This window comes from Idiotropiscis lumnitzeri, chromosome 20, assembly GCF_059441095.1.
Source record: "Idiotropiscis lumnitzeri isolate Australia: NSW breed Sydney's pygmy pipehorse chromosome 20, RoL_Ilum_1.0, whole genome shotgun sequence".
Classification (NCBI taxonomy): Eukaryota; Metazoa; Chordata; class Actinopteri; order Syngnathiformes; family Syngnathidae; genus Idiotropiscis; species Idiotropiscis lumnitzeri.
In genome coordinates this window covers 6,608,174-6,635,074 of record NC_142410.1, presented here as the reverse complement: position 1 = coordinate 6,635,074, position 26,901 = coordinate 6,608,174, and the positions used below count along the sequence as shown (strand labels likewise).

Genomic DNA, 26,901 nt, shown 5'->3' with positions numbered 1-26,901 from the left:
TTATAGAAATTGCATGTTCACGCATTTTACAAGACATGTCTGATTGAGAGCAGAGAGAAAGGCTTGAGTTTCCACATTTCAAATTTGGCAAGGTTGTTGACAAAGTTCTTCAAAGTTACAAGACATTTACGTTCAATTTGGAGGGTCTAACTCCGATTTTTTTTTTGCAAAGGTTAGCCTGAAATATGAGAATATTTGGAAGTTGGATTGGAGTGGTTCTGAAGAAGTATAACAAATAAAAATGGTTGAAAAGATTTTTTAATGTCTCATTCAATTAAATAATTTTTATGTGGAAATGTGCCGTTGTGGGAAATCTGTAGAGCAATAGAAAGGAGGAAGAAAATGTATGCATGTAAAATGTTCTGAATTTCATCTTTTTTTTTTTTTAGCTCGGCTGTTGGGATATGTGGAAGAATGAGTTGTGCTTCGAGGCACTTACAGTTTTTTCCATGCTTTTTTGGCCCTCGTTCAAAGCTGCAATGTCTTCTGGCTATTGAAACGAGAATGGCCGTGTTAGAAATTCTCAATACTACCTGAATTAACTGAAAATGTCACTCGTAAGGCCAACACCTCACCTTGACTCGACTCTGCAACAAACGGCCTACGAGGGCCCTGACTCGGTCCAGCTCTCCGTGAAGGTCCTGCGAAGTGTCTCGAGCCCTGTGGTGCTGCTCAGCGAGCTGGCTGCGCAAGGCGTCCTGTGCCTGGGCCAATCCCAGAAGCTCTTCACTCAGCTCCTTGCTTTGGTCCAGTTCTTTGCGGTGAGCCTCAGCCAGAGCTAGGTAGTTCCTCTTGAGCGAGGCCAACTCTTGGTCGCTCTCCTCTCCCGCTTTGAGGCGGGTCTCGGCTGACTGGAGCTTAACGAGTAAATTGTCTCGCTCTGTCTGTAGTTGTGTTAGCTCATCTTTGTGGTTCAATATCTAAAGAGGAGGAAAGATGCAAAGCTGATTAAGTACAGGAAGCTGTTTTCGCAACTTGTTTTTATTGAGCTAAGGCACACACACCCCTCCCAAACTTTGTCCGATACCAAGTACCCGATACTTCACAATGCCATTGCGTTTTGCAATGCAGAAGAAAATGGGTTTTATTTTAATCAAATATAGTTGAGAAAGACCAAGAACATTTAAAGAACATTTGGGATTTTGATTTCATGTTCAACATAAAGTCTAACCTTATTTTTCAACTCAAATGTCTCCTCTTCAAAATGGGCTCTCATCTTATGTGAAGCTTCTCCTCCACTAGCTCCTTTGATATCTGATTGTGAAAAATTATATGGTGTATTTAATAAAGCTTAAGAGAAATATAATGAATACACTACCTTCAGCTTCTCTTCTTCGCTACGGACTAGCCTGCTGGACAGGTCTGTGTTGGAGGTGAACAGATTTGTAACTCTATTCTCCAAGTAGTCGACTTTGATGGAAAGTTGCTCATAGTTGTCTTGGGGCTGAAAAGTGAAAGCGACGTTAGTGTGTGTCCTTTGACTTTGTTAAATAAACTGAAATCAAAATAGGACTGGCATGTTTGCATCTAAATGTAAACAAGTCTACTCACATTTTCTTCTTGAATTTGTTCCTTAGCTTGATTTGAACATGACCACCGAGGCTCCTGTGGGTTCATATTTACAATTGCTTCAGTAAGTGCTGCAGAGCATTTGATACTCACTCTGTGTCCCTCGGCGGAATGTTGCCATGGTTCAGTACAACACAAATGTTCACAACAAAACGACCCATTTTCTTTGTTGAGAAGCATCAAAACATGTATTTACACACAGTATATTTCACTCAGAGAACAGTGGATTTTTGATTGTACATTTTTCATATAAAATATGCAGACAATTATTCGTGTATACAGTAACACACAAAATTTGCACAGAAGTGCCTTGATTGAGAAGGTGTATCAAAATAATTAAAGTGGTATTGTACAGATTTGTGTGAGATTTCAGACATAAATACATTAGTGAACCGTCATGGCTTCTGCATGTGGACAACAGCGCCACCCAGTGACAGCGAAAAAAAATGATTTAGTTTGAAAGTCTGAGGTCATTAATAGGATTTTAGGGGACACTCAAGTCCTCTTCCACTTCATCTTCCTCTTTATCGTTATGTTTTTGGTCCCCAGAATGCATAGTGAGACCCATGTGTTTGTGCAGGGCATCCAGGCTGGGCTGTTTAACATAATATCTGATATTCTGTGATGGGACCACATTCTGGAGCTCCTCCAGCTTGCTGTAGGCCTGGGGCAAAGCAAACGGGGAAGTTAGAACAATTGGAAATTTCTATTGAACTGCATTGTGAGAGTTTCTGAAAGTAATAATTATCATTATTATTATTACAGCTTTGAAGTTGCCATGCTGACAGTGATGGTCGATCAAGAAACCGAAAACATCCCCGACCCTGACAGCGGCGTCCAACTCGGGTTCCTCCAGTAAGCCTTCGCAAATGCTCAGTGCCTCCTCACCATCATCTGATTTCAACCTAGGAGAAGACCCAAACCAAAATAAAAAATGAGAGAGAAAAACAATATATAAACCACAATTTAAAACTTCATGATCAATTAGAATTTTTCTTTTTTTTGATAGATGTGTTTTGATGGAAAACGAAGTTTGAATGATAGCTCCTGTGCATATTCTTACTTGCGTGCGTGGACAAATTTCCTAATAAGGGCGATTTTCCGTTGTAGCTCAGCCAGTTTGGCTTCCTGTTGGCCATCTGAGTTTTTGGCTTTGGAGAGGCATTTAACCGCCTCGCTCAAAGCATCCAGAGCCTTCTCGTAGCTCTGATAGTCATCGATTTCCACCTTTAAAATGGTTACAAAGAAAGGTCTTAAAAGTATATTGTGAGTCTTGGACGAGAATGGAGAATGGAGCAGTGAGCTACCTGTGCCCGGGTTTCATAGAAGCCAGCGAGCAGGTGCGGCGCTCTCCCTTTGGTGTAGAAAGCAATGATGGTCTTCAAGATCTCCGGATTTTTCCAGTCTACAGACTGGAGGTAGTTGGCGGCCATGATGAAAAGTTCCTTCTGTCGGCAAACGTTGGCAAAAAGTACAATCCTCTCTGTGTCGCCTGATTTCAGGAGTGCCCTCATTGCCTGTTAGAGAAGGGAATTGATTTATTTATTTTTTTTAATCACACATATTCGGTCTATTAAAAATTCCTTGGCAAAAGCATTTCTTACCTTCTGCTTGTTTCCGGCCTGTGTGAATTTCTTGGAGGCCAGGTGGTAGTTTCCCTGACGCACGCAGCACTCGGCTATCTTTTCAAGCAGCTCCTTGTGAGCCTCTTCGGACAAATGTTTTGAATCTGCCGCAGTCATTTTCTCAGCAAGCTCCTCTGTGATGGTCAGGTTCTCGTTTACACACAACTCCAGAGCCTGAGGGTACTGAGAACAAGAACATAAAAAAAAAATAAAGTCAGCGTATGAAGAAGGCGATGGACATGAACATGGACTGGTACCTTCTTGGCCGCGATCAGCAACTCCACAGCCCTTTTATACTGCGAATGTTGGATGAAGAACTCAGAGCAGCGCGCCAGGAGGGCGGGATCCGAGCTTTCATTAAGGTCCTCGGCAACCATCTGAAGTGCTGCGAACTGCTCTGTAGCAAAGGCCACTTCGAGGGCTTTGGAGACATAACCGGCCTACAGAGCCACACATGACATGCGGGTAAAATAAACAGGAAATTATAGCCCCATTATAGATCAAAGGCAATATCACCTGGTCCCTATTCATGCAATATATCCAGAGGAGATCCATTCCAAAATAACTCCACACTTTTCATCTTGACTTATTTTCTTCCCCCAATCCACAACAGAGAACATGATCTGCTTGCAAACGTTCACATGCTAATCTAAAGTAATGCTGCCCTCTTGTGGAGGACCACGGAATGCATGATGGATTGCAAACGAGTTCCTGAATTAAACCAACAGTCGACATACTTTGTGATAAAGCGAAACCGCTCGGTCCATGTGGACGCCTTTCTCCTCGTAGTAACAGGCGGCCTCCATCATGTCCTCCGGGTTGCTGAGCAAAGCCAGGTTCATCAGCTGGTCATCCAGACCGTTTTCCTATTCAGAGTTAAGACAAAACACGTGTCAAGGATTTATGAAAAAAGCATCACAATGATGAGAAATGACAATTCTAACAGAATCGGTGCCCCTGATCATGCCAGTTGTGTATGAAGTGTCAGGAAGGAACTCACCTTACAGAGTCGTATGGCGTTGTTGTAGGCCTGTGCTCGAGTGTAGAAGTGGACAGCCTGTTTGATGTCCTCGTGGCCCTCGTAGTGCCTCGCCAGGTGGTAGGACGCTGCCCTGTCACCTGTATCGCCGGCTATCTCACATGCCTGTCGAACAACTTTGTTTAAATAATCCTAACTTTGTGTCGATCCAAATTAGATCGCAGACATACATTTGTCGCATATATTGTCAAAACGTTGCATCACCTTCTGAACGTTCCCCATGTAGCAGTGAACTCGGACCAGGGAAAGGTAATCCTGAGCCGATTCATAGAAGTCCAGAGCTGAATCCATTTCGGACTGGCTTTCCAAATACTGGGCCCACCACTTGTAGAGGTTCCTGTGTTGATTGATTACATGCTGTAAAATGTGTTTGGGCATATTGTGTCTGTTTATTCTTAGTGGACATACTTGTCTTTCATCCTGTTCACATAGATTTCCAAAGACAAAGGGTCATCCTGAAGCATTCTGGGCACGTCCACTCGGTGGGTGTCGGACTTTTCATAACTGGAACAATGATTCAACAAATTTGAAGGGCAATACAAACATTTGCTTACAATCCAGGCTAAACATGGACTGACATTGCACTACTTTCCTATTTGATTCCACATAACAAAGAAAAAAAAGTCGGGATATAAATAATGAATATTAAACAGCGAATATACATGTGACTACTATTCTTACAAAAGCATCTTACTGAGCCAAGGCCGAGCTCTTGTCACCCATGGACTCCAGATAGCGGGCATAATTGTAGTAGGTGGTGCGTAGGTGGATGCGATCGTGATTCTCAGCGATTTCTAGCGCCTTCTCACACTGGCCCGCCGCCTGATAGAGATTGTTGAGAAGGTCGTAGCGTTGGCAGCTCTTGTACAACTTTTCAGCATCCTCCTGTTAGACGACAGCAAGGGAATGTTGCATGTGTATGGAAATAAAAGATGAAAGAAACTTCAACTTTGTTTGTGTCCGACCAGCATGCCGAGCTGAATGGCCAATGCGGCGATGTGGGTCTCTGGCTGCGGCTCTGCCTCGGCCTCCTTCAGAGCTTTCGCTGCCCTGGCATTTCCCATGTTTCCAAGGCACACTCGGGCCACGTCCAACCGGCGGGTTTTCACGCACATGCGCGCCATGTTCTCCCATACTGCTTTGCTGGTGAGTAGAAAAGTCAGGAAAATGTCTAATTGATTAGTCATTAAAGTCCAGGAGGTGCAAAGAACCGCATTTGTGCAATAGACATTTTGTTTTTCTCCTGACTGTGTTGTAAATCAAAGATTTGTGTGATTGCTTAAAGTTCATATTCAAGATTCCTTTGCCATCTGCTTCTTATTTGGCTCTCCCTTCCCCCTCCTCATTGCTTTGGCAGATACAGATGTGTGCTGTTTATTAATGTCGGGCTACAGGAAATAGCCCAAATCTTTAGGGGCCCACGGTGTACAAGGGGGGGGCAACGGCGTGAGAGTAAAACTATAGCGAGCGACATCGTCCGGCCTTGTATGGATGACCGACAACAATGAGAGAAACACTTGAAAAAGCAGAGGAGCGGCAACATCTACAGAGCCAGAAAAGGAAAGACAAGAGAAGGAACAGGTCTACATTTGGCCCCTCTTCCCAGCCTCTTTTCCTCTCAGGAAACACATCCTGTTGCTGGTCGACTGTGGTGGCCAACGTGTTTGTTGCACACAAGAGAGGACTTCAAGTGAACGCCCCCCACCCCCCACACCCCGCCACCTCCTCCCGGGCTGCAGACAAAAGAATATACAACAGTGACGTCCAAGAGGGGGGTCTTTTTGGACATTCGAAAACCTTGCCATGCGTGCACATTTAAAGCGACCACGAAGGAGGGAGCTGTCCGGTTACGACCTGCTGCTAATGCAACACTGAGCATCTGCAACAAATCAACTCGAACCGAATAGAATTTGCTGCGAGGGACACGGAGAGGGGCAACGTTAGAAGGAAGAGGAGGGAGGTGGGTTTGGGGAACTTTGTGTTCGAGGCGGTGGAGAGACTCCTAGCAACAGTGCAGAGACTCTGTCCTTCTTGTGTACTCTGCACACACAAGTTAAGATTTGATGTGAGCGGAGCGAGAGACGGACCCAAGGAGCCAACATCCAAAAGTCAAGCTGCAGCCATCTGGAGCCAGTGGAATGGACCTCGGAATTTTTCGGATCGATCCGAGCATACCAACGGTGTTGTCAGAAGAGGAAGGCTGAGGAGTTACCGACTTGCGAATGAGGATGAACGGAGATGTTCTTTAGTTAATCATCAAGACAACGCCCTCGCCTATTCTCCATTTGTGTAACTTGCAAGCGATCCGCTGGAGGAGGAGGCGGCGGCAGCCGTGGAGGAGGCGGTTCAGGGGAACCACGGGGCCAACGGAGCTTCTCCAGAGGACAGGCGAGGGAGCAGGCAGGACCCGGACGAAGAACAAGGGTCGGAAAACGCAGAGGGAGAGGGCGGGGGAGGAGGGGTGGCGGGCAGCGGGTGTCACATGGCCGTGCAGAGGCTCGTGGCTGCGGCGGTTGCGGTCGCACTGCTGTCGCTGGTCCTAAACAACGTGGCCGCCTTCACTCCCAGCTGGGTCCTGCAAGCCCTGGAAGATGGGCGCAAGAGGAGCGTGGGATTGTGGAAGATGTGCCCCACCGGAGGGGAGAGGGGTCGGGAGGAGCTCCAGGCGGGGCGAAGGGCGGCTCTGGTGGCACAGAGGCAATGTGAAGGTCTGGGATGGGGCTCTGAGTATGCTGGCTATCAAGAATCCCGCAGCTCTGTAAAATGTAAGCATTATACAACACAACGCGAACCCTACTTCGTTTGTTTTGTTCCGCTATTTTGTGCGTTTATATTAAATCTGCAGGCTCGCTCGGTTAGCACCTCAACCTCACAGAACAGAAGAGATGATACAATAAAAACTGAAAATAGATTTTACAAAACTAAACAATTCCCGCTGCATCTACTTAATTCTTGCATGCGTAATGACTTGATCTGGATCATTGGCGTTTTCACAGAGTGAGCCATTCATGTGTTTCACCTCATAAAGCGCCATTGACAAAAGGCCATTGAAGAAAAAGTTTGGGGAACTGCATGTCCACTGCCAACTAAGCACAATGGGAAGTGGTAAAACAAATATTGCGACAGTACATTGCAGCACAGCGTGTGCAACTTTCGAGCAAGACTCATATAAGGCCACCTTAATAATGCAGTCTTTCCTGCCATAGCACAAAAATATTAGTCGAATAACCGTCCAATTCATATGTCATAAGTCAACTCCGGAAACTTAAAATCCAAAGACCAAATCAAGGCTTTGCAGAACAATGCAATATTTCATCAAATTTGCTTTTATTTGCTCGTCAATATAACACAACTCTCCCCTTTTGGTCCCTCAAGTGCAGTTCGACATGATGCGTGCGTGTAACCTGATGGCGACCGTGGCCTTGACGGCCGGTCAACTGATCTTCCTCCTCGGCCTGATGGAGCTGCCCTTCATCACGCCAGAATCTCAATGGTGGGAGGAGGCCATTGCAGCACTCTTCCAGCTCGCTAGTAAGTACCAACGCTCCGTCAAGTAACGGCAACTCACGAGGATAGATAAGCTCACAACTAGGGATGGGCACGTACCAATACGAGCTGGAGGCCGAAACTGGCCTTATTTCAAGGTATCGGGTACTCGCGAATGTTGCCAACACCAGGCACCGATACAGCTGATAAAAAAAATAAAATAATAAGTCTCCCACGCTAGTAGTTGGCGCTAAAATGTGGCGATTTTCCTTTTGTTAAAAAAACAAACCAAAAAAAACCAGGCTTACTCAAATATATTTACGCAAACAATTTTCCAGAATTAAACTTGAGGCGACAAAATACTGCATGGCTCAACACTTCTCAGATTTGTACTTGAGCTATTTTCATCACATTAAATTATTAATAATTGCATAGGGGCAGACCAACAATATCAATTTGTGACAACAACATAAAACTTAACCTCGAGAGAGAAGCGAAAGAAAAATCAGAAGTCACCTCTGAGTGACCCCAAACTTTTCAACTTTCCCAAATCAAAGAGTCTCCAGCCCCACCATAACCACGAAGGTTAAGTGTCAGAAAATGGATGGAAGTCTTGGGACATCCACAGGAACTTAACAGGTCAAATTGTTCCGTCTTTACATCCATAAACAGCTTCCCCTTCTTTCTCACCAAACACCTCATGTGTGCCGTTATGGACCTTGTGTACCGGGGCACTGCCATGGCAACAAAATAATGGCATTCTGCAAACTTCCCACAAAATTAAAAGAGACTCAGAATGAACTAGTCCAATCCTTGACTAATAACTCGCTGTCCCAAGACTTTTGTCCCACCACCGCATGGCGAGGGCCACACACTCACTTGGCTCTGTATCAGTCTGCGGTCTGCTCCGAGTCTAAATTTAGTCGTCGCCCAGAGCCCATGAGCCCGAGCTGCAGCGAGCAAGAGAGCGACTGGTGGGCGCCAGGATATCCCTGCTCAGGACGAGGAAATGTCTGTGACTACCTGTTATGCAAACCCCCGAGATGAAGAAGGAAAAAGCCGGGAGGGGGAATGCACGGGAAAGACACTTTCGACAGGGACTGTGTGTTTGTGTTGCGTGTGTGTGCGCGCTGCTTGGAGATACACTGTGTTTGCGTCAGACAATGTGTGTGTTGTGATTGGCGATAGTTAAATATTACATCGTAAATACACACTAGATTAACTAGCATTCTTTATCATTAGAATTACCCCCCCCCCCGCGCCTTAAATGATTGCAATTATCTGAGGAGCTTGATTAGAGGGTTGACAGTCACACCCACTAATAACAGTGAATCACATTCCAAGTCTTAGTGACGTGTACAAAAGACATCCAACATGTCAAAGAGATCAGAATTTGGATATTTATAGCTTTCATGACAATCGTCAGGGACGATCAATGAGACGGTCTTCTCATATGTTGACAATTCAGTTGAAACAGCACACACCTATTTCCTAGCTAAAATTAGAAAGGCTTCCTGGAAAGAAAATAGCGTCTCCCAAGGTCTGACCGTATATGGAGAGCAAAGGAACTTGAGGATGACATACCAAGCGAACCAAAAAAAACGATATTAATCGTACGATGGCTGAAAATGCTTTGTGGGAAAGGTTTGTGGAAGGGCCTTTGGGATGTACAAGAATGGAGATTGGGCGCCAGGCCATCTCAAACGACATTAATGTGAGGTCAGAGGTAACTTAACTCTGAATGCTTGTAGAAAGCATTCCAAGATGAAGAAATAAATGCTTCACGTTAGGGAGAATTCCATAAATTCTTCCATTTTGACATTTGTATTTTCTATGTCATGGATTAGCAGGATTAAGCAGGATGGCCGAGTGGTCTAAGGCGCCGCGTTCAGGACCCAGTCTCCCCAGGAGGCCTGGGTTCGAATCTCGAATTTCCCCATTGTGGGACTAATAAAGGCAATATTATGGCTGCCACGATGGCCGAGTGGTCTAAGGCGCCGCGTTCCGGACCCAGTCTCCCCAGGAGGCCTGGGTTCGAATCTCGTGGCTGCCAGGATGGCCGAGTGGTCTAAGGCGCCGCGTTCAGGACCCAGTCTCCCCAGGAGGCCTGGGTTTGAATCTCGAATTTCCCCATTGTGGGACTAATAAAGGCATTATTATTATAGAATCTTGCAAACGATGGGGACTTGCTTGTATGGATTATTGAATTGACAATATTCCTGATCACTTTCAACCATGTATTCTTGTTTTCTTTGACATTTTGGTACAAAAAAGGTCACTGATATCCTTATGTCAAATGTCTCCCATTTTTTAAATAGTAAAACATTTATAATAGACAGACATCCATATAACGCCGTCTTAATTAGGAATATATATATATATATATATATATATATATATATATATATATATATATATTTATATATATATATAAAGTGAAATTACTGACATTCTTACAGTAGTTGAATGAAACCATTCTTTGTTTGTATGCTTGATTGTATTATTACATTATTATTACAATACTATAGAGTGATGACTTTCTTAATTTAAAAATAAATAAATATTGCTTTAGAGGGCGGATGGAACAGATTAATGCCATTTCCATTCATTTCAAGGAGGAAAGATAATTTAATTTAAATGCTTTAAGTTGCAGAACAAATTAAAATCATATCTCAAGGCACCACTGCATAGTCTTTTATAGTAGTGAATGGACATGAATTGCTTGAATGGGAATATTTTTAAGCCTCACCAACATCTTTCACCGGATTGTTTTCATTTTGATACGTGCCAAACGTGCTCACGGGCGGTGAGTTCACAACACTCAGATCCATTCAATGATTTTTCCTGAGTGTTGTCCATTTCACGCCTGCAAGCTGAAATGTGTGCGCTTGTGGACGGTCAAAAATCAGCCTTTCCTAACTGTAACTTGTTTAAGAAACACAATCAGCTTTAGGATGACTCTTATTCGGGATTTTTCTCTGTGACCGATAACATCAAACTTCAAGTAAACCTATGAGTCTCGAAGTCGAGGGTGTGGAGGAGCGGGAAGGAAGGATGGAAAGAGGAAGAAGGGGAAGGAAGCTGACGAGATAAGTGCGTGCCAAAAAGAGAGGTTCACACAGCCCACCCTTGCTGCGACCTGGACAGGAGATTATTCATTTTCTTGGATGAGGAGCCAGGCGGGTTAAGCACCGAGCCACCGAGCAAACAATGCGACGTTCCAATTTGAGTGATTGACACACACCGACACTATTATTCACATCCTCAATTCAAACAATGACAATTATTGAAGTGCAAAGGTAGAGAGGAGCAACTATAAATGAACTTCAGGCTTTGATTAAGGAAACAGACTCCTGTGGTTATGTTTGGCAAACATTTTGACACCGGAACTCGGAGGATTGTAAAGTCTTGAGCATGTAGTGTTTGTAAAACTACTGAACGGGTCAATTTAGGTTTTTTTTTTTGCTTAAATTAAGTCACATAAGCCTAAATTTGTTCCTCCTTTTATGTTTTTAAGCCCTTTCTTTACCATGTACGATAGTCAGGTTTTATAGCTGAAAGAGTAATTTTAGCAGCACAGATCTCGCGTGTGCAGAGACACATGTAACTATAAAAAAAAATTAAATGAATAAAAATCACAAAAGTCCAACAACAAACAAGTTAGCACGGTGGAGAATGTGTAGTCGCCTGGGTGGAGGATTTCGAGAATCAAACACAATGCAGCAGTAAAAATAGCCATCAATGAGTAACTGTGTAAAAAAAAAAAAAAAAAACGTCAGAAAATGCTAGCAGAGGAATGTTTGTAATTCTTTGTTTGATCGGTATTAAGGCGTTTATGCAATTGGGAGACCGTTGTGTCCAGAAGGGAATTCACAGAAGTGAGTACACCCCCCATCATTTTTTATAAATATGTTATCATATATTCTCACGGGGCAGCATTGAAGATATGACACTTTCAAGATTGTAAGATCGTCAGTGTAAAGCTGCATAAGTGTAACACACCAAAAAATAAATTGTCATTAATATCTAAACCAGTGACAACAAAAGTGAGTAGACCACAAAGTGAAAATATCAAAATGTGTCTCTCCCCAATGTCATGTGACTCTTGTGTTGCAAGGTATGAATGAAACATTGTACTTGAATATAGTAAATATGACGCACATTTGGTTCTAAAGCAAAATATTGTTCATTTGCCAAATTGTCTCACTTGCTAATCCAATTGAATTATCTTTCTTTGCACTTCTCTAGGTTTTGTGCTGGTGATTGGACTAGTGACCTTCTACAGGATCGGGCCTTACACACATCTGTCCTACTCCTGCTACGTGAACATAGCCGCGTGCCTGCTGGCGACCACGGCGGCGGCCATGCTCATCTGGAACATTTTACACCGCCGTGACGATTGCCTGGCGCCGCGGGTCATCATCATCAGTCGCTCACTGACGTCCCCTTTCCACCCACGTCTGGACAATGATTACGTGGATTCGCCGTGCTGAGCAGAAAATCCCCCGAGAGGACTGCTCAGTCTCATTAACTCGGTTTCCGATGGCTCATCATACAACCAACTGCATGTGTTCAGTTTCATAATCCGTAACTCCCGGACGTCATGTCATCAAGTAAATATTTCCTTTCGAGTTGTCTGATTTATTGGCGGCTACGTACTGTGCTACATTTGGGACCAGGACTTTGTGAAGATCAAGCTGGACCTTGATTGTTTTATGTGCACTTACTCAAAAGTCCTCTCGCATTACGATGAATTGGATTTGTGAAAGAATGAATATAAAGCATAATGACAGAATACCTCGTTTTATTTCCCCCCGTTACTTTGCAGCATATCTAAATGTATGGTTGATATATCTTCAGTAAATGAAAACATTCTTTTTCGAGCAAGGTTTCTTAATGGGTCAAAGCAATACTTCATAGGAAACTCACATTTTAATACAATTAAAGCAAAATGGGGTTTAGTTTCTCCAAGTTTTATGACGACATGCACTTCTACATAAAAGCAGGCAACAGCTGAAATAAACGTCAATACTCGATTTAGAAGTCTGCTTGTTTGTGGTACAACCATATATAATTTAATATTAGTGCTATCATAAAGTCTAGTAATATTTAGGATTATGAATATCAGCCCTATAAAGAGCCCCTGTGGATTTTTCAAACACAAGGGCTAAAAAAAAAATACAAATATTATTTTATAAATTCAATAAATTTGAAAGTAAAGCATGGTTGGTTGTCTTGTTGTTTTATCATTCGACGTATTTTTTTTTTTGTCATTGCATCTTCTGTTGTGATTTTTTTTATATTTGATATATCTGTATTATAAATACATATATTTGACAATTCATATTACCAAGGCCACCTCCTCTGTTGTTTGTATATTCTAAATTGCAATGTGGAGGCGAAAAGACAGGGTGATAACCATGCAGGTCAAGGACGACATGAATGAGAGGAAATTGCAGAGTCTGGAATACAGACATTCCAGCCTGTATCTGATATTGCGGCTTCAATCCGAGGAATTCCTTCAAGCATTTTAACAATGACATTAAAGCCCCAGGGCACTTGCATTTATATAAAAATCACGGTTTTAAATATATTTTTAAATGATACACTGAAAAATTCAGAGAGCTGATGGAGGTTACAGCGCATTGTACTTCACTTTTTTTTTTTTTAATTAAATACTCATGAGAATTAAATTAAGTGAGCCGAATTAGTTTCTGGATCACTATTCAGAGTCAATCAAAAATCAGACATGACCCAAAAGATAAGGGGTAGCAAGTAAGTGGACATAAAAATACATAAATAAAATAAAACAATGTCAATCTTTTGAAAAGCAGTAAAAATAGCCATCAATGAGGAACTTAGTAAAGCTGTCATCAGATCTATTAAAAGTCGATGGAATATCCGGCTAGTGGGATGTTTTCCCCACCTGATTGTTTCAATGTGACTTTTCCCGTTTACCGCAAAGGGCGCACTGACAAGTGTGTGTGTTTAGAAAAGTACATCCCTTCAGTGCACACCCACATGAAACACAAAAGGTCACAAATACACACTGAATAGCCTGAACCTTTTTTTTTTTTGTGGTGAATGTCTACAATTGAAGAAGATTTATGAAGCAGATTACTGATGACAACTTTGAATGAACTGGATCACCTTATGAAGGCATAACCAACCTCCCGTGCTTGGAGACTATCGTGGGGAACGCCAATCAGAGTCAAGGCCGAACATAACAATACTCTCCCTGTTGGTGTGCAGGCGATTCTTTGAACTCAAGTCCTTTGAGACAGGACTGCCGAAGAACACGATGACCGGATAAAAAGTGGGACGTACCCTCTGCGGAAAGACGGCGCTGAGCTGACTGAGCGTTGACGTCTCACCTTTTGATGAGTTTGATGGACTTGAAGGCTTCGTCCATGTGGCCGACGGTGAGGTAGAAGCTGAAGTTGAGCATGGCGTCACGTGTGGACTTGTCGCAGTTTTCCAGGCCTTCAAAGTCCCTCAGCGCTCGCCTGGAGACCATTTGAGGGAAGAGGGCAACGGACCCTCGTGATGGCTGGCTCTGATTGGCTGGCGCTGATGTGGCGGAAACCTCCTTTAGAAAACACAAGCAACGAGCATGAGACAAATGAAATAAATGCAGCGTGTCTGGAAAAGTATTCCCAGCACTTGAGTTTTCACGTTTTGTTTACAGCCTTTTTGCAAAATTAATTAATTTTTTTTCTTTCCTTGCAAAATTCTGTTCAATTTTACAGCTTCTCAGAAGTCCACCTTTGGGAGACGTCTTACTGTCCAACTGAAAGAAAATAGCCCCCAAGTATTATGCTGGCACCACCATGCTTCACTTCAGGTGTTCTTTTAAATAAATTAATTTAATTTTAGTAAAAGTCGGTAAAATACTGGAAGACAATGAGGAAAAAGTGAAGTGCTGTGAATAATTTTCAGATGCACTGTGTACATTGGAGGCATGGGTGGGGGTCAAAGCAAACTACAGCGTTGAATAAACAACAAAGCTATATTCACCACACACGTATACTTTTGTGCTGCCAGGAATCAAAAATGTTTACTTTCCTGATGGAAATTCCCTGACAGGCACTTACTTCTGATTGAAAGAAACCACCCCTCCGAAATAATAGCTGGGGTATGTTCGTCGCACATTCGAGAAGTAGTGGGTGCAAAGGAAAATATATGTTTAAGAAAGCTTTCCGGACAGAAGCAGCACGTTTAGGAAGAAGCAAATTATGAAGAAACTGATAAAAGAATTGTCCGATCTCACCTTGCAGCTGAAATAATAGTAAGGCACGTCAAGAGCAAGGAGGGCCTGTAGGCCCGCTGGTTTGGGGTAGCAGTCTTGCAAGAGGAGGCCATGTTCCTGAGTACAGAAGAGCGTAACCACGGACACATCCACCTGGAAAAAAGGAAGGTAGGACATGCAAGGTCATGAGCACACTGCTACGGAGCAAAAACAGAAATAAACACCATACACAACTATCTTTTATAATTTCTGACCCAGAATGCTGATTAGTATGTAATTAGTGTAGAGAAAACAAACTCTAAAAGCTGCTTTCGCCGCCGGATTAGTTAACTGTACCGTGTCCCAGTAACCAGACGATGAGGTTTCCGAGCTGACCGGCACAGTCTCGCACACAAAGAGTCGAGGTTCACTCTCGTCCCAGAAGTGCGAAACAGGGCATCGGCCGCTGAGCTCGCTTTCCTGAAACTGCTGTCTGAAGCCCAAAACAGAAGCGGATTAGAAACGAGACAGAAAAGGGCAAAAGCGCCTTTACTTACCTGTCACTGTCTTCAGGCTGTGAGATACCACCGGATGGTCGGCCAGTGAAAAAGTCAAAGTGTGTCACGGTGTCCATTTCAATGTCATAGAAGTACACTTTCTGGTCTGGTCGACCATTCACCTAAGAGGAAAGAGATGTGGACATTGAGAATAGGGAAAAATACTACCCAGCATTTAATAAAGAGCTTCATGGCAACTGAGGCTCTCGTTTCCCTCATGCGAGGGCATTACTGTAAAAAAATAAAATAAAATAAAAATAAATAAATAATAAATAAAAATAAAATCACTTTATAAAATCTGTCACACAACTGTGGAGCAAAACACTATCCCTATTAAATGAAACGGAATGATATGGATGATAAATAATAAAGAATGAGAGTGGCTGACGTTCATTCACCTGCGTGATTAAGATGCTGACTTGGCTGCCGTTGGCGTTACACTTGACTGACCGCAGGGCTCCCAGATTAGGAATCTGGTCAGCCAGGTTCTTGGCGCTGCAGTGAGCTTTAGCATCTCTATAAAAACACATTAATGCACACAGATATGGACAAACAAGTATTGAATCTGGAGTAAGCCAAGCGTGAACAAACCTTCGCGTGAGATCAAAAACTCTGATATGCGACGTGTCTGTGCCGACCATAAGGTAAGACTGGCACACGCTGAGGAGCACTGGGTTGCCCTCGGCCTTGGAGAAATTCAAGAGCTGTTTCACTGTACCCTAATAATGACAAATGAGATGATTGGAGTTCAATTCAATGATCAATTTACTTAACCACAGCTTTCCAAGGAGGCGTCAAACAAACCTGTGGTGTGCGAATCTGGACTCTGTTAGGTTCCACTGTGTAAAGGTTCTCACCGTGTACAGCTACTACATGGGAGTCACAAGGGAACGATCCTGCCGAATCAGCAGAGAAACAAATGCACAAACAAGAGCTTGCCTTTAAAAATTGAAGGTGCAAAATTAGTCAGAAGAAAATTTGTTTTAAACTGCTTGACTGTCTCATCATTCACAAAATTAAGTGAAGAGGTAAAGAATGTGTCAAGACGCCATTTGGACTATTGAGAGCATGTTCAGTTAATGTTGTATTAGGGGAACATACCTTTATTATGAAGAGCAGCCCCCGACATCTCAAAAACAGTGACCTGTTTGCCGCTCCAAACTGTTGCAGAATCCTGTCGGGATGGACACAAAATTGGAAATGATGTGATATTTCTGAAAGCATCTGTGCGCAGGTTTCACGATGTGGTAAAATTCAAAACAGAACAAATGTTTTAAATCCAAGTTGGGTTGACTAGTTGCCGATGATGAAATCAGTAGGGTAATTAAAGTACAAGCTGCTTTTAGCCACAGCTCACACCCAGACACTCACACTCGGGCTCTCCTAAATCCCATTGGGGGTTTTTATAAATGGCCATCGCTGCTTACCTTGGTCACACAGACTCCCTTGATGTGCATTTCCGACTGCAGAGCCAGGTGCAGCCCTGTGTGGAACTGGGTGATGCTGAGCTGGGTCGGTGTCAGCTGCACCGCTGCCACCTGCTGGCTGCAGTGTGCTGACATCACGTGCTCGTGCAGGATTACGACCGTGTTGGAATTGTTGGCTGCCAGCAGATTCAGACTGGTGCCCCACTGATAGGCAAGTTGGTGTCAGATATTTTTTTGCACACAAGACAAAAGTGTGTAAAGACAGTACCTGCAGTTGAGAGACGTTGCCTTCTATTTCCGTGGGAGTCTGAAGCTTCCACTGGGCTTTTGTGTCACTTCTGCTGCGATCCGGATGCAACACCATCTTCCACATTGCTATGCGTCCGTGACTGGTGCCAGCTGCCAGAATTTCTGGAGAAGTGAATGGTAGCAAAAAATGCAAGCTGACAAATTGCAGTGATAAGATTATATTATGTGTACTGTAACAGCAATCAAGTCATCTTATTGACCTTTCCCTGCACAGTAGGAAACGCAGTTGATCATTTCACCCCTCTCAAAGCCAAGAGCCTCATCAAGAGACAAGGCGTAGTTTTCATTTCGCTCGAGATCCCACAACCTAAAAAAAAATTAAAAATCAGGACAGAATGTCACGTAAATATCCGATAATCATGAATTTGTGCGTACAATATGCCGACCTGATGAGTTGCTCCCCAGTCGCTGTGATAACGAGACCATTCTGTGCCCACACAATGTCGACGCTTTGGCCACTCTTACTGCTCAGTTTGACCTTGAAAAGTGTTTTTAAGAGAACAATGTTGCAAAAGTGTGTGAAGAAGGAATTTTAAGGAGTTTTTTAGTTTGTTTGTTGAGCAGACCTTTTGAAATTCCTGGGCATCCCCTTCTGGTCCCAGAGTATACTGTGACAGCATCATCGTGTCAGTGATTACTGTGAGTACCTCACGGGTCTCCAGGTAGAACATTTTCTTGATGGCAGCGTCCATACTGAGGAGCATGCTTGTTTTGCCATGCTCATCTACAGAGTGTACATTACCTAGAAAACAGGGAGGCTTTAGATCAGTGGTTCTCAAACGGGAGGTTCAGAAGATGTAGTTTGGAGTCCTCAAAATATTTTACAATAAATTGTCATATCATTTTGAGAAGTGACTAGACTTGTTTTTACCATCTGCAGTGCTGACATAGAAGGCAAGGCCCTCCTGCGGGCCCATCTTGAGAGGCGCTCCCTTCCAGCTGAACATGTCCAAAGCGTTCTCATCGCCACTCACTGATGCACGGGCTAGCATTTTCACATCGCTGTTTAAAAAAAAAAAAAAAAAAAGGAAAATGAATAAGAGAGTTTTTTTTTCTCCCCACTGTAAGGTATCTATCCTGTTTACTCACTCTCCAGGCAAAGCAGGTTTGAATAAGCAACAGGTGATGGGTGAGTTGTACACATGCTTCACTTGATGGTTCCCTTGAAGTCTCCCTCGGGCATCCACCTTCCAAACAGCTAAAGCGCCACTCTGAAGTGAGATGAATGCAAAAGAGATTTTTATCAGGTGCTTGACAGGACCTCAGCTGCTGCCATCTTTGGACATGCAGTCACATGTACATATTTTGAAAAATATGACGGCTTAGAAGACCCAACCCACCGGGTGAGATTCACTATTTTACAGAACAGAACTGCGTTCTTAAAAGACACTCACCAGGTCCCCAGTTATCAAGCGACTTCCCGAGCAACTCCACTCCAGCAGTGTGATGCGTGCCGTGTGTGTGCTAGGTAGGACATTTTGATCCCCAGAAGGGTGCAACAAAAGCAGCACCTCTCCATTCTCCCAGCCCTGAGCCAACACTGGCTTTATGGGATGCCAGCAAAGCATTGTGGGGCAGTGAGGACGCTCAACGTGACAGCTCTCCACATGCTCTCCCTGTATTGAGAGAGGGGGTTTGTTTTGATGGACATTATATGACAAATAATACACATTCTCACAACCACATTCCTGTTTACCTGCTGTAAGTAGATGTTTACATTTCCTCCAGTGGTGGAGTTTCGTGAGGCCACAGCCAGTATGGACAGAGACGAGTGCCACATCAACTGAGAGGGGTCCTCACAGTTTTCAGGGGTCTCAACGCGGTGATCGAAATACACAGCCATGTCCTCAGTGTACCTAAGTGGGTTGGACGTATGACTGATAAATGACATGACAAATTCACACAGGAAGGCACCACATGAGGTTCGTAACCTAAATCTCAGAACTGTCAAGAGGATATGCTATCCACCAAGACAAAACGACACTCTAGAAACGTGTTAATTTTTTTGTTGATTTTCAAATGTTTTCTGTTGTGTTCAACAGTAGTTGTAGTTTTATTAATTTATTTGATTGACACAACGACTTGATATGCAAAATTATGACCGTGAATTGATAACATTGAATTACACGACTAAAGTAAACCATGTGCGTGTGCCGGAGGGGGGATTACAACGAAATTGCTGCTGAGTTTATGAGCCGAGTTTGACATTTCAAGTGGCAAAAAGAATCATATTAAATAATTGTAGAACAACCTCGATAGAGTTGTGAGCACAGAACTATTTAACGTCTGCACTTAGGGTAATTTAGGAGAACACTTCACGACTCACTTAATTAGCGCGTTCATTGTCCTTTACGTCATTTTTTTTAAACAAACGAGGAAACTAACATACCGTCGATAGCGTCTTTCCTTCCCAACAGCGTTACCGAGTATACATCTCGGGAGTTAGCTCAACCAAAACTCTCCAGGCGGCATCCATTTTGGATTTTCCCACCTCGGCTAGCTTGGATACATTATCCAAACTTAGCCGAAGCCTTCGTGGGCTCTCTTCTAAACAACAGAACAGGGCGCGGATTTGTTTCTTTTTTTTTAAAGACTTGACTAAACCACCAAATTAATTATTTTCCTGCCGTTCATTTAAAATGTTTTCGCCTGTGTGGCTACGAGAGCGTCGCTGTCAGTTGCCCCTGACAACATCCGAGGATGAACTGGAGGAGGAGTTACGGAAATTAACGAACATGGCCGAAATGTGACGACTCACTTTCCGCTATGTAAAAAAAAAAGACACGAATAGTCAGGTTTAACATTCTTTTATATTCTGCAGTCCTGTTGTACTCAACGTTTGTCACCCCAAGATAAGAACAATGAGATGTATTGCTGAAAATGTAAAATAGCTTTAAAAACATTTGACATCAATTAAAACAAATACCCTGCAGTATTCAGGGGGAATTTAAGATTTAGGAAACCTAGAAAATAGTGAATGTCGTAGTATTTCAGTAAGTATTGGTAATGAAACACAACATACAGTACAACATTGTCATATTTTGCAGTTTCTCATATGAGAAACGGTATTTCAGAGAACTCATTGTGAAACTATCCATTTATGTCACAGGAGGAAGTGTAATTTATTTTTCCAGTCTGTGTACGACTACGTACTATACATAAATATTCACAGGATGTCCTTTGCGAACAAACAAGCCCAATAGCAAGATCTGCTTGTACAGGAAAGAGACAAAAGGATATACCTGTACTAAATGAAGGATATCCTCTTCACATAATATTAACCAATACAATGTCATAATAGTTCTTCTTTTTAGTCACAATCTGACTATTTTGACCACGATTTAAAGTTTGAACAAAAAGTCAAAATACGAGGTACTTTTAAATACAGAGCCAGGGGACAAAACGTCTTTCGTTTTCGTTCGCTTGACCTTGCGTTCCAGGAAGTGAAAAAGTCATCCCACCTTTAGGGACATTGGTCAGTGTTTGGTGTCATCCGCTTCCTTGACTGTCACAATCGACACCTGCAGTCTTTGTGAGGACAGAGTGTTCACTTTGACCTGGAGTATTTATTTTTTTTTTTGGTTGTCGTTGATGTTGCTCATGAGTCAATGCTGAGTGCTTGGGGACTTTGAAGTTGTTTCTTCAGGCTCTTATCCAACAGCACCAAACTCTGCATGGCCAAACTCCTGCAATCCGCATCCACGTCACCCTCAGCCACATCTTGGGAACAAAACACATGGAACATAAAAAAAAAATAAAAAAAAAAAAAGTCTATTTGCCAAAATGCGTCTGGTTAATATGTTAATAAACTACTTTTAGCTGCAGGAAAGATAAACTAAACAGATAAATAAACCAGTCCCGTCACAGACAATATGTGCATTGCAGGACATCCTGAATCTTCGTCCTCTTCCCAGAAATCACCGCAGCTGTGTGTGCATTTTGAAAATGTCCATTTTTGTTTTCGTGTGTTTTACTGAAAAGGGAAACACATTTTCTTTTACCTTCCAGCCAGGATCTAGTTTCAAAAAGCTGGTCTGCAAGATCCACCAGGAGGTTTTGACTGGGCGTGCTTATGAACACGGAGCAGACGGCAAAGAGGACGCTTCGTCTGACCATCCTTAAAATAAAATTTAAATATGGCTTGTTAGGAAACAATTCACAATACACTGTAACGTCAGCGTAAAAAAAAACAAAAAAACTTGAAACCTTGAAAAACTGAACATTACAATTGTACTAAAACACATTTTTCAAGAACAATTACTTACTGGTCAGTGTGGTAACGCACTGCCCACACAAAGTCAAGAAGAGCACGACCCATTTGTGCAGCTACCTGAAGGGCAAAAATGGAAAATAATAACATCGGTAAAATTAGTGACATGCCTTTGGGGGGGGGGGGGGGGGGTTCTTTATTAATTGTAAAGACCGAAGTACCGGTGCATTTACTGCCAAATGCATGAAGATGCCCAAGGTGTGGATCAACCTGCCTAACACCAGGTGGTCACTTCCCAACAGGTCAAAGGTCACTTGAGGCCTGGTGGACATGAGGTAAAGGCACATTTAAAAGTGCTCAAGGCTCAAAAGACGATAATGCTTAAGTATGGAGAGGGGGAGAACAATCTCAGACTCACTTGTCATAATTTCTGAGTAAAGGAAAGAAGAAATATCCAGCAACTGGTGCGTAACGGTTGGCTGTGGCTTTGGCTGGAGGCTGGGAAGCTCCCTGAAATATTTAAAGTTCCCTTTTAGATTAATAAAATATCTACAGCATTTTGTTAGCTATCCAGCCAGAGTTCTAGTTAGCCATCTAACTAGAAGATATAAGAGATTGTATCTGAGTAATTTGTACATAATTCTAACTGTGCCGGAATTTATTTATTCACGATGAAAATGGTTTTGCTAATTTTACCTCAAAGTCTCGCAGGTTAACACAATGTTGTGTTCAACATTAAACTGTCAGAGTGACAGCAAATTTTGTCACACACTTGTGTATGTGGTTTAAATACCTTGCTGGTGCGCTTGGTCTTTGCCTGAATGCGTTTTTCAACAACCTGCTTCCAGTGAGCAGTGTTGTTAGCAGAGTATGGCGTTAAATCTGTGGCGACGCTTGGATCTGTGTTGCCAGAGTTTGGCTTTGACAGCTCCTGGGCTGCCAAAGCAAGAACCTGAAGAATAGGAGGTAATTATTTTGAGGACTAAACATAATATGACTTGGCTTGAATTTTTTTTTTCTCCCAACCTCTAAGATATCCAGGCGCTGGCGAAGACTGTAGTTTAAAGAGTAGAACTCTGTGTTTAGGAACTCTGTCACCTGGAATCGACCATCAAGCAACAGTTAGGCATGTAAAAAGTGATGACATGAGTCATGACATTAACGTGTGATAGTGGAAGCGAACCATACCGGGATGCAGTCAGTGACCACGAGCGCCACCATGGTGGCCTGTCTAAGAGCCAGGAAGCCATTTATGCTGTATTTATCCTCCATGTGTAGAAGAACTTTGCTTAGCTGCACACTGATCTGAAGAAACAACATTGACAGTCAATAATAGCTAGATTGAAATGTTTTTCTAGACAGACATGCACATTTTCCCCAAAAAATAAATGTTATTCAATTAATATGCCACTTCTTCAAATTATTTCCAACGTTTGTAACGCCCTGTACAACACAAGAGATGCAATGCTGCCCCCTACTGGACGAGAGTGAACATGATCAATTGGCTTATTTTTGTGCATACTGTGGAAATTGTACCTCTTTGGTGGCAAAGGTGCTCTTTCTCACCAGCCCTTCAGCAACCACTAAACTGCGCTCCACACGTGCCGGATCTTCAGAAGAAATTAAATCTGAATGTTGAAAGAAAAACAAGTCAGGCAGGATATGATTAAATAATGCCATGGTTGTGGGGGGAAAAAAAAACGAAAAATGTGGAAACATACTTTCCAGACAATCTCGTAGGTAGCGCGGTGGCGACGCCTTATTTATTTCTTGATCTCCAGACATGTCGTAAGGCGTGAACTCATCATCACTGCAATTGTCAAAGATCTCACTTTTAATGTATAAAACATACTGCACATTATTCAAATGATGTTAGACTTTTAAGTGACAATTGAGGAGGACCATAAAAATCAAGAAATGTGACAGACTGGGGAGGAATTCTACTTTTACAGAAATGGCATTCACGTGCAGTAAATACTTACCTATCGAGGTCAGAGTCTTGCTCAATTTTTGATGCCACTTCTTGTTCATTTGGCGACGAATCATTGCAAATTGCTGCATTTTGTACACTCTCTTCAGGAGGGCTGACCCTCCACGGGATAGTAAATAAAACTAGTAAATCTCCATATACTGCATCACTGCAAAAGCTTGCAATTGTTGAGATAGTTACCCATCTTCAGAGTTGGGCTCTGATTCGTCCATGTTAGAAGGAGACAGAAGAGAAACCAGCTCTCGTGCTTCCTCATCCTGTTCATGCTACAACGCACAAACAGCACAAGTAATGATTTTTTTTTCTGTCATTCTTCGTGGTCATGGAGGTTCAAATGTGCGCATTTCACTAAATGACCTTTAGCAATATGCAGTGGATTACTTTCATGAGATGCCTTCAAAAGTTGTTTTTTTTCCCAAACGCTGACCTCAAATTTGAGCTTGGTTCCGTTGATATTCATGCGGGAGCTCAGACACTCGCCCACAATCATTCCCATGTGCCTGATGCGTACCACGTTGCTGTCCAGGTGGCTCTGCATGCCTCCCAGCATGCATTGCAAAAGCTCTGCAGGGACGGAAAAAAAAACACAAAAACGACTTTTCGGTTATATTGTTTGTTCCTGCAATAGGTCAGCATAGCCGCCATAATTGGACGTGAACAGATTTCATCGATGCAATCAGAGTAGTTGCTTCAAAATGACAAATGACATATAGGAAAGACTTTATTGTCATCTAGATTGGTTTGACCGCGTCACGCACGTACAAGACTTCATCGTATCAGCCAGAAAGTCATCCGATTGTACGTATGTGAAGAGTGGCACCTGAACGTAGCTCCTGCAGCTCGGCATCCTTCAGCAGACCAACAGCCAGCAGCAGCGCTTTGCTGACGTACAGCTGCTGCTCCAGGGGAGTGTGTTTCACTGCGCTTGGGTTGGCCCACGCTTGGCACACCGACCGTAACACCTACAGGAAGAATATACACAAAAATAACACAATCACAATCGCAGCGGGACTATTAAATCATGATAAGATAATCATTTTAGTGACGATGTAAAGTATGGGCCTAGCGGACGTTCAATGCACTCACTTGGATAAGCAGCGGTCTTCTGTCCTTGTCTGCAGCGAGGTAACCCAGAACAACTCTCAACGTGCGAGTCTGGATGGAAAAAAAAGAACTAAATCACAAAATCACATTCGTCTAACGATTTATGCTTGAAGTATTATCTTACCTCATATTTGTATTGTAGCAACAGCAGTTTATGCGTGATGACAAACTGGGCCGTCTTATTTGTTAACACAAGATTGCCCATGATTCTACCCAACGCTTCAGGCCTGAAAAACAAAAGACCCAAACATTCGTGACATATACGACAGGACGACATCCGAGATTTGCTCATGAGAGGTAGTGTTCGAAAACGTCTAATTTGATCGTATTGCTTGTTGTGCGGTTGTATGCTGGTATTGTTTCATTTTGAAATAATAATGTTATTCATTTATCTCCTTGTGATATCCCAACGCCCTCACCCATGGACGGTCTGCACCAGGCTGGTGAGCACGCTTTCCATCCAGCGCTGGGGAACATTTTCCAGCAGCTTCCAGCAAACCCTCTGCCACACCATGTCTGTGCGAGTACAGCTGGACATTTTGGGAGTCATCACCGCTAGCGACATACCTGCAGGTAGGATTTATTAAAAAAAAATAAAATTAAAATTAAAAATAAAATAAAAAAATAATAATAAATAAATAAAGCGGACAAATGAGCAATAGAAAAAAAAATAAAAAATGAAATAATTCAAGGTTCATAATATCTACTTTATATAAACTTACCACCATGTCCTTGGGCACAGAGTTTTCCAAGTGTCTGGGCCACAAAAGTCAAAGAACAGCTTGTGCCATCTGCCAAATATAACATAAGAAATACCCATTTGTATTTTATAGATCAAATAGATCTCGGAAGAAATAACAGATAAAAATAAATGTAGCACGCAGAATGTGGCTGACAGAGCAAAACAAAGCTGTTCTTCTAAACAAAAAAATACACAAAGTGACCTCTGAGTGCCTTGCATGTGCGCTCCAAGGCAGTGAGCATCTCTTCAGCCAGCAGAGGATAATATTGCTGAGGAAGAAAGGCGGCCTTGTTCATGTGCTGCAGCTTATTGGCAGTGAGGTCAGGCAGCCCCACGATACGAGCTAGCAGGGCTTCTCGGAGTTGGGGGGAGTCAACGGGACCCGTGGTGAGACAGTAGGACCACAAAAGGTCAGCCAGTCGACTGCTCTGGATGAACGTCTCGGTGATGCTGACCAAGTGGTCCAGATTTGAACCCAGGCTGGGAAGGAGAAAAACAACAGATAATAATTTGATTGGTATGCCATTTATTTGTGGCACAATAACATCTTCCTGAAAAAAAAAGACATCATCAACAGTGAATCTCGTACTTTAGCTCGCCAATTCCCTCCATCAGCACCAGCAGAGCCTGATTAGGAGGTCCACGTAAGAAGAGGCCATCCCACAATTCCGAGCGCTGTGCCACGGTCAGGCTGTGGAACCAGTCGGCTTGAATGTTCTTTACCAGGAACTGCAGAGTGCGAGTGAAGTGAGACCTCCGGAACTCTGCTTTATGGACTGAAGCGTTTGCATTCTCCGGAGCTTCATCCAAGAAAGAGCTTAGGACTTTAAGAGCACGGATAGCATCTTGTTTTGGAGCTGACAAGGTGAGGCTCCGGAAACATTGGGACACTTCAAGACGGATGTCAGTAGGCAGGATAGGAGACTCCATCATTGTAGATAAACACCTATTTAAAAAAGTAAACTAAAAGGTTATTATCGTCCACAGTGTAGTCGCAAAACTCAATTGTTGTTTTATGTTCAAATAAATTTATAACGTGTTTAAATGTGTGGGTTAATAACGTGAGTGGGTTAAACCATGTGGGAGGAAAAACCTTTTTTTATTTTCCCAAAAATTATGTGGTCTCGCTATTTTTTAAATACTGGAGGTGGGTCAGGTACGTATTCGGATTAAACAAAAATTTACTGTTTCGAAACAGTGCAGTTTAGTGTGTAGAGGAGTGCAGCTGTCAGGTAATTCAATCTGCATATTCGTAACCACTCAAACGTAACATTCGCATCTACTTTTTTATCTAAAGAGACAAATAATAATTCCACTTAATTACCATAGCAACAATGATATCTTTCTTACTTGTGTTCAGATGAATCTTGCAAACAATTTAGTGGCGAAAGACATGTTGTGCTCCGTCAAAATAGTTTCGGGTTAGCAAGGAGCACTCGGAAAATTTGTTCCGCCGTCTTCTTCATCTGTTTAATTTCCCCCAATTGGGAAACATACATGCTGCACGCGACTGCCCCCAGCGTAATTCTGTGTTAACTACGCTGTTAATTCGGATCTCCATGTCATGAGACGCCATTTGTTGCTCCATAAATGAACATTTTTTTCTACGCATTTT

At 42.8% G+C, this 26,901-nt stretch overlaps 3 protein-coding genes across 4 annotated transcripts; 1 reads left to right on the top strand and 2 right to left on the bottom strand.

Moving 5' to 3' along the window:
* Positions 1-1,237: 1,237 nt before the first annotated feature.
* On the bottom strand, positions 1,238-19,932 carry ift140 (intraflagellar transport 140 homolog (Chlamydomonas)). Of its 2 annotated transcripts, XM_088284614.1 has the most exons (32): positions 19,630-19,932; positions 18,937-19,096; positions 18,635-18,856; positions 18,330-18,451; positions 18,112-18,242; positions 17,807-17,982; positions 17,627-17,718; positions 17,441-17,547; positions 17,200-17,342; positions 16,932-17,135; positions 16,606-16,678; positions 16,309-16,400; positions 16,096-16,223; positions 15,903-16,020; positions 15,505-15,626; positions 15,305-15,440; positions 14,990-15,121; positions 14,814-14,849; positions 14,094-14,308; positions 5,199-5,376; positions 4,928-5,118; positions 4,642-4,737; positions 4,438-4,570; positions 4,195-4,338; positions 3,932-4,060; positions 3,452-3,634; positions 3,174-3,377; positions 2,877-3,086; positions 2,633-2,796; positions 2,333-2,474; positions 1,552-2,233; positions 1,238-1,444 (listed from the first exon to the last, which is right to left on the bottom strand). In XM_088284614.1, exons 2-31 carry the CDS (start codon positions 19,081-19,083, stop codon positions 2,054-2,056), a joined length of 4,350 nt encoding a protein of 1,449 aa, XP_088140740.1. In that variant the 5' UTR covers positions 19,084-19,096; positions 19,630-19,932; the 3' UTR covers positions 1,238-1,444; positions 1,552-2,053. The 2 variants fall into 2 exon arrangements, with proteins under 2 accessions (XP_088140740.1, XP_088140741.1); XM_088284615.1 differs by lacking the exon at positions 14,814-14,849 and having other exon boundaries at positions 1,239-1,444.
* Positions 5,977-12,944, top strand: tmem204 (transmembrane protein 204). The gene is made up of 3 exons (XM_088284616.1): positions 5,977-6,998; positions 7,609-7,764; positions 11,968-12,944. Exons 1-3 carry the CDS (start codon positions 6,716-6,718, stop codon positions 12,210-12,212), a joined length of 684 nt encoding a protein of 227 aa, XP_088140742.1. The 5' UTR covers positions 5,977-6,715; the 3' UTR covers positions 12,213-12,944.
* A 99-nt stretch (positions 19,933-20,031) lies between the features above and the next one.
* Positions 20,032-26,778, bottom strand: telo2 (TEL2, telomere maintenance 2, homolog (S. cerevisiae)). The gene is made up of 21 exons (XM_088284330.1): positions 26,637-26,778; positions 25,876-26,232; positions 25,489-25,766; positions 25,267-25,335; positions 24,964-25,111; positions 24,669-24,771; positions 24,527-24,595; positions 24,261-24,402; positions 23,868-24,004; positions 23,621-23,706; positions 23,433-23,540; positions 23,172-23,260; positions 22,987-23,078; positions 22,639-22,755; positions 22,477-22,548; positions 22,244-22,402; positions 21,869-21,960; positions 21,672-21,771; positions 21,506-21,570; positions 21,242-21,357; positions 20,032-20,960 (listed from the first exon to the last, which is right to left on the bottom strand). The coding sequence occupies exons 2-21, from the start codon at positions 26,217-26,219 to the stop codon at positions 20,839-20,841; spliced, it is 2,508 nt and encodes an 835-aa protein (XP_088140456.1). The 5' UTR covers positions 26,220-26,232; positions 26,637-26,778; the 3' UTR covers positions 20,032-20,838.
* Positions 26,779-26,901: the final 123 nt, after the last annotated feature.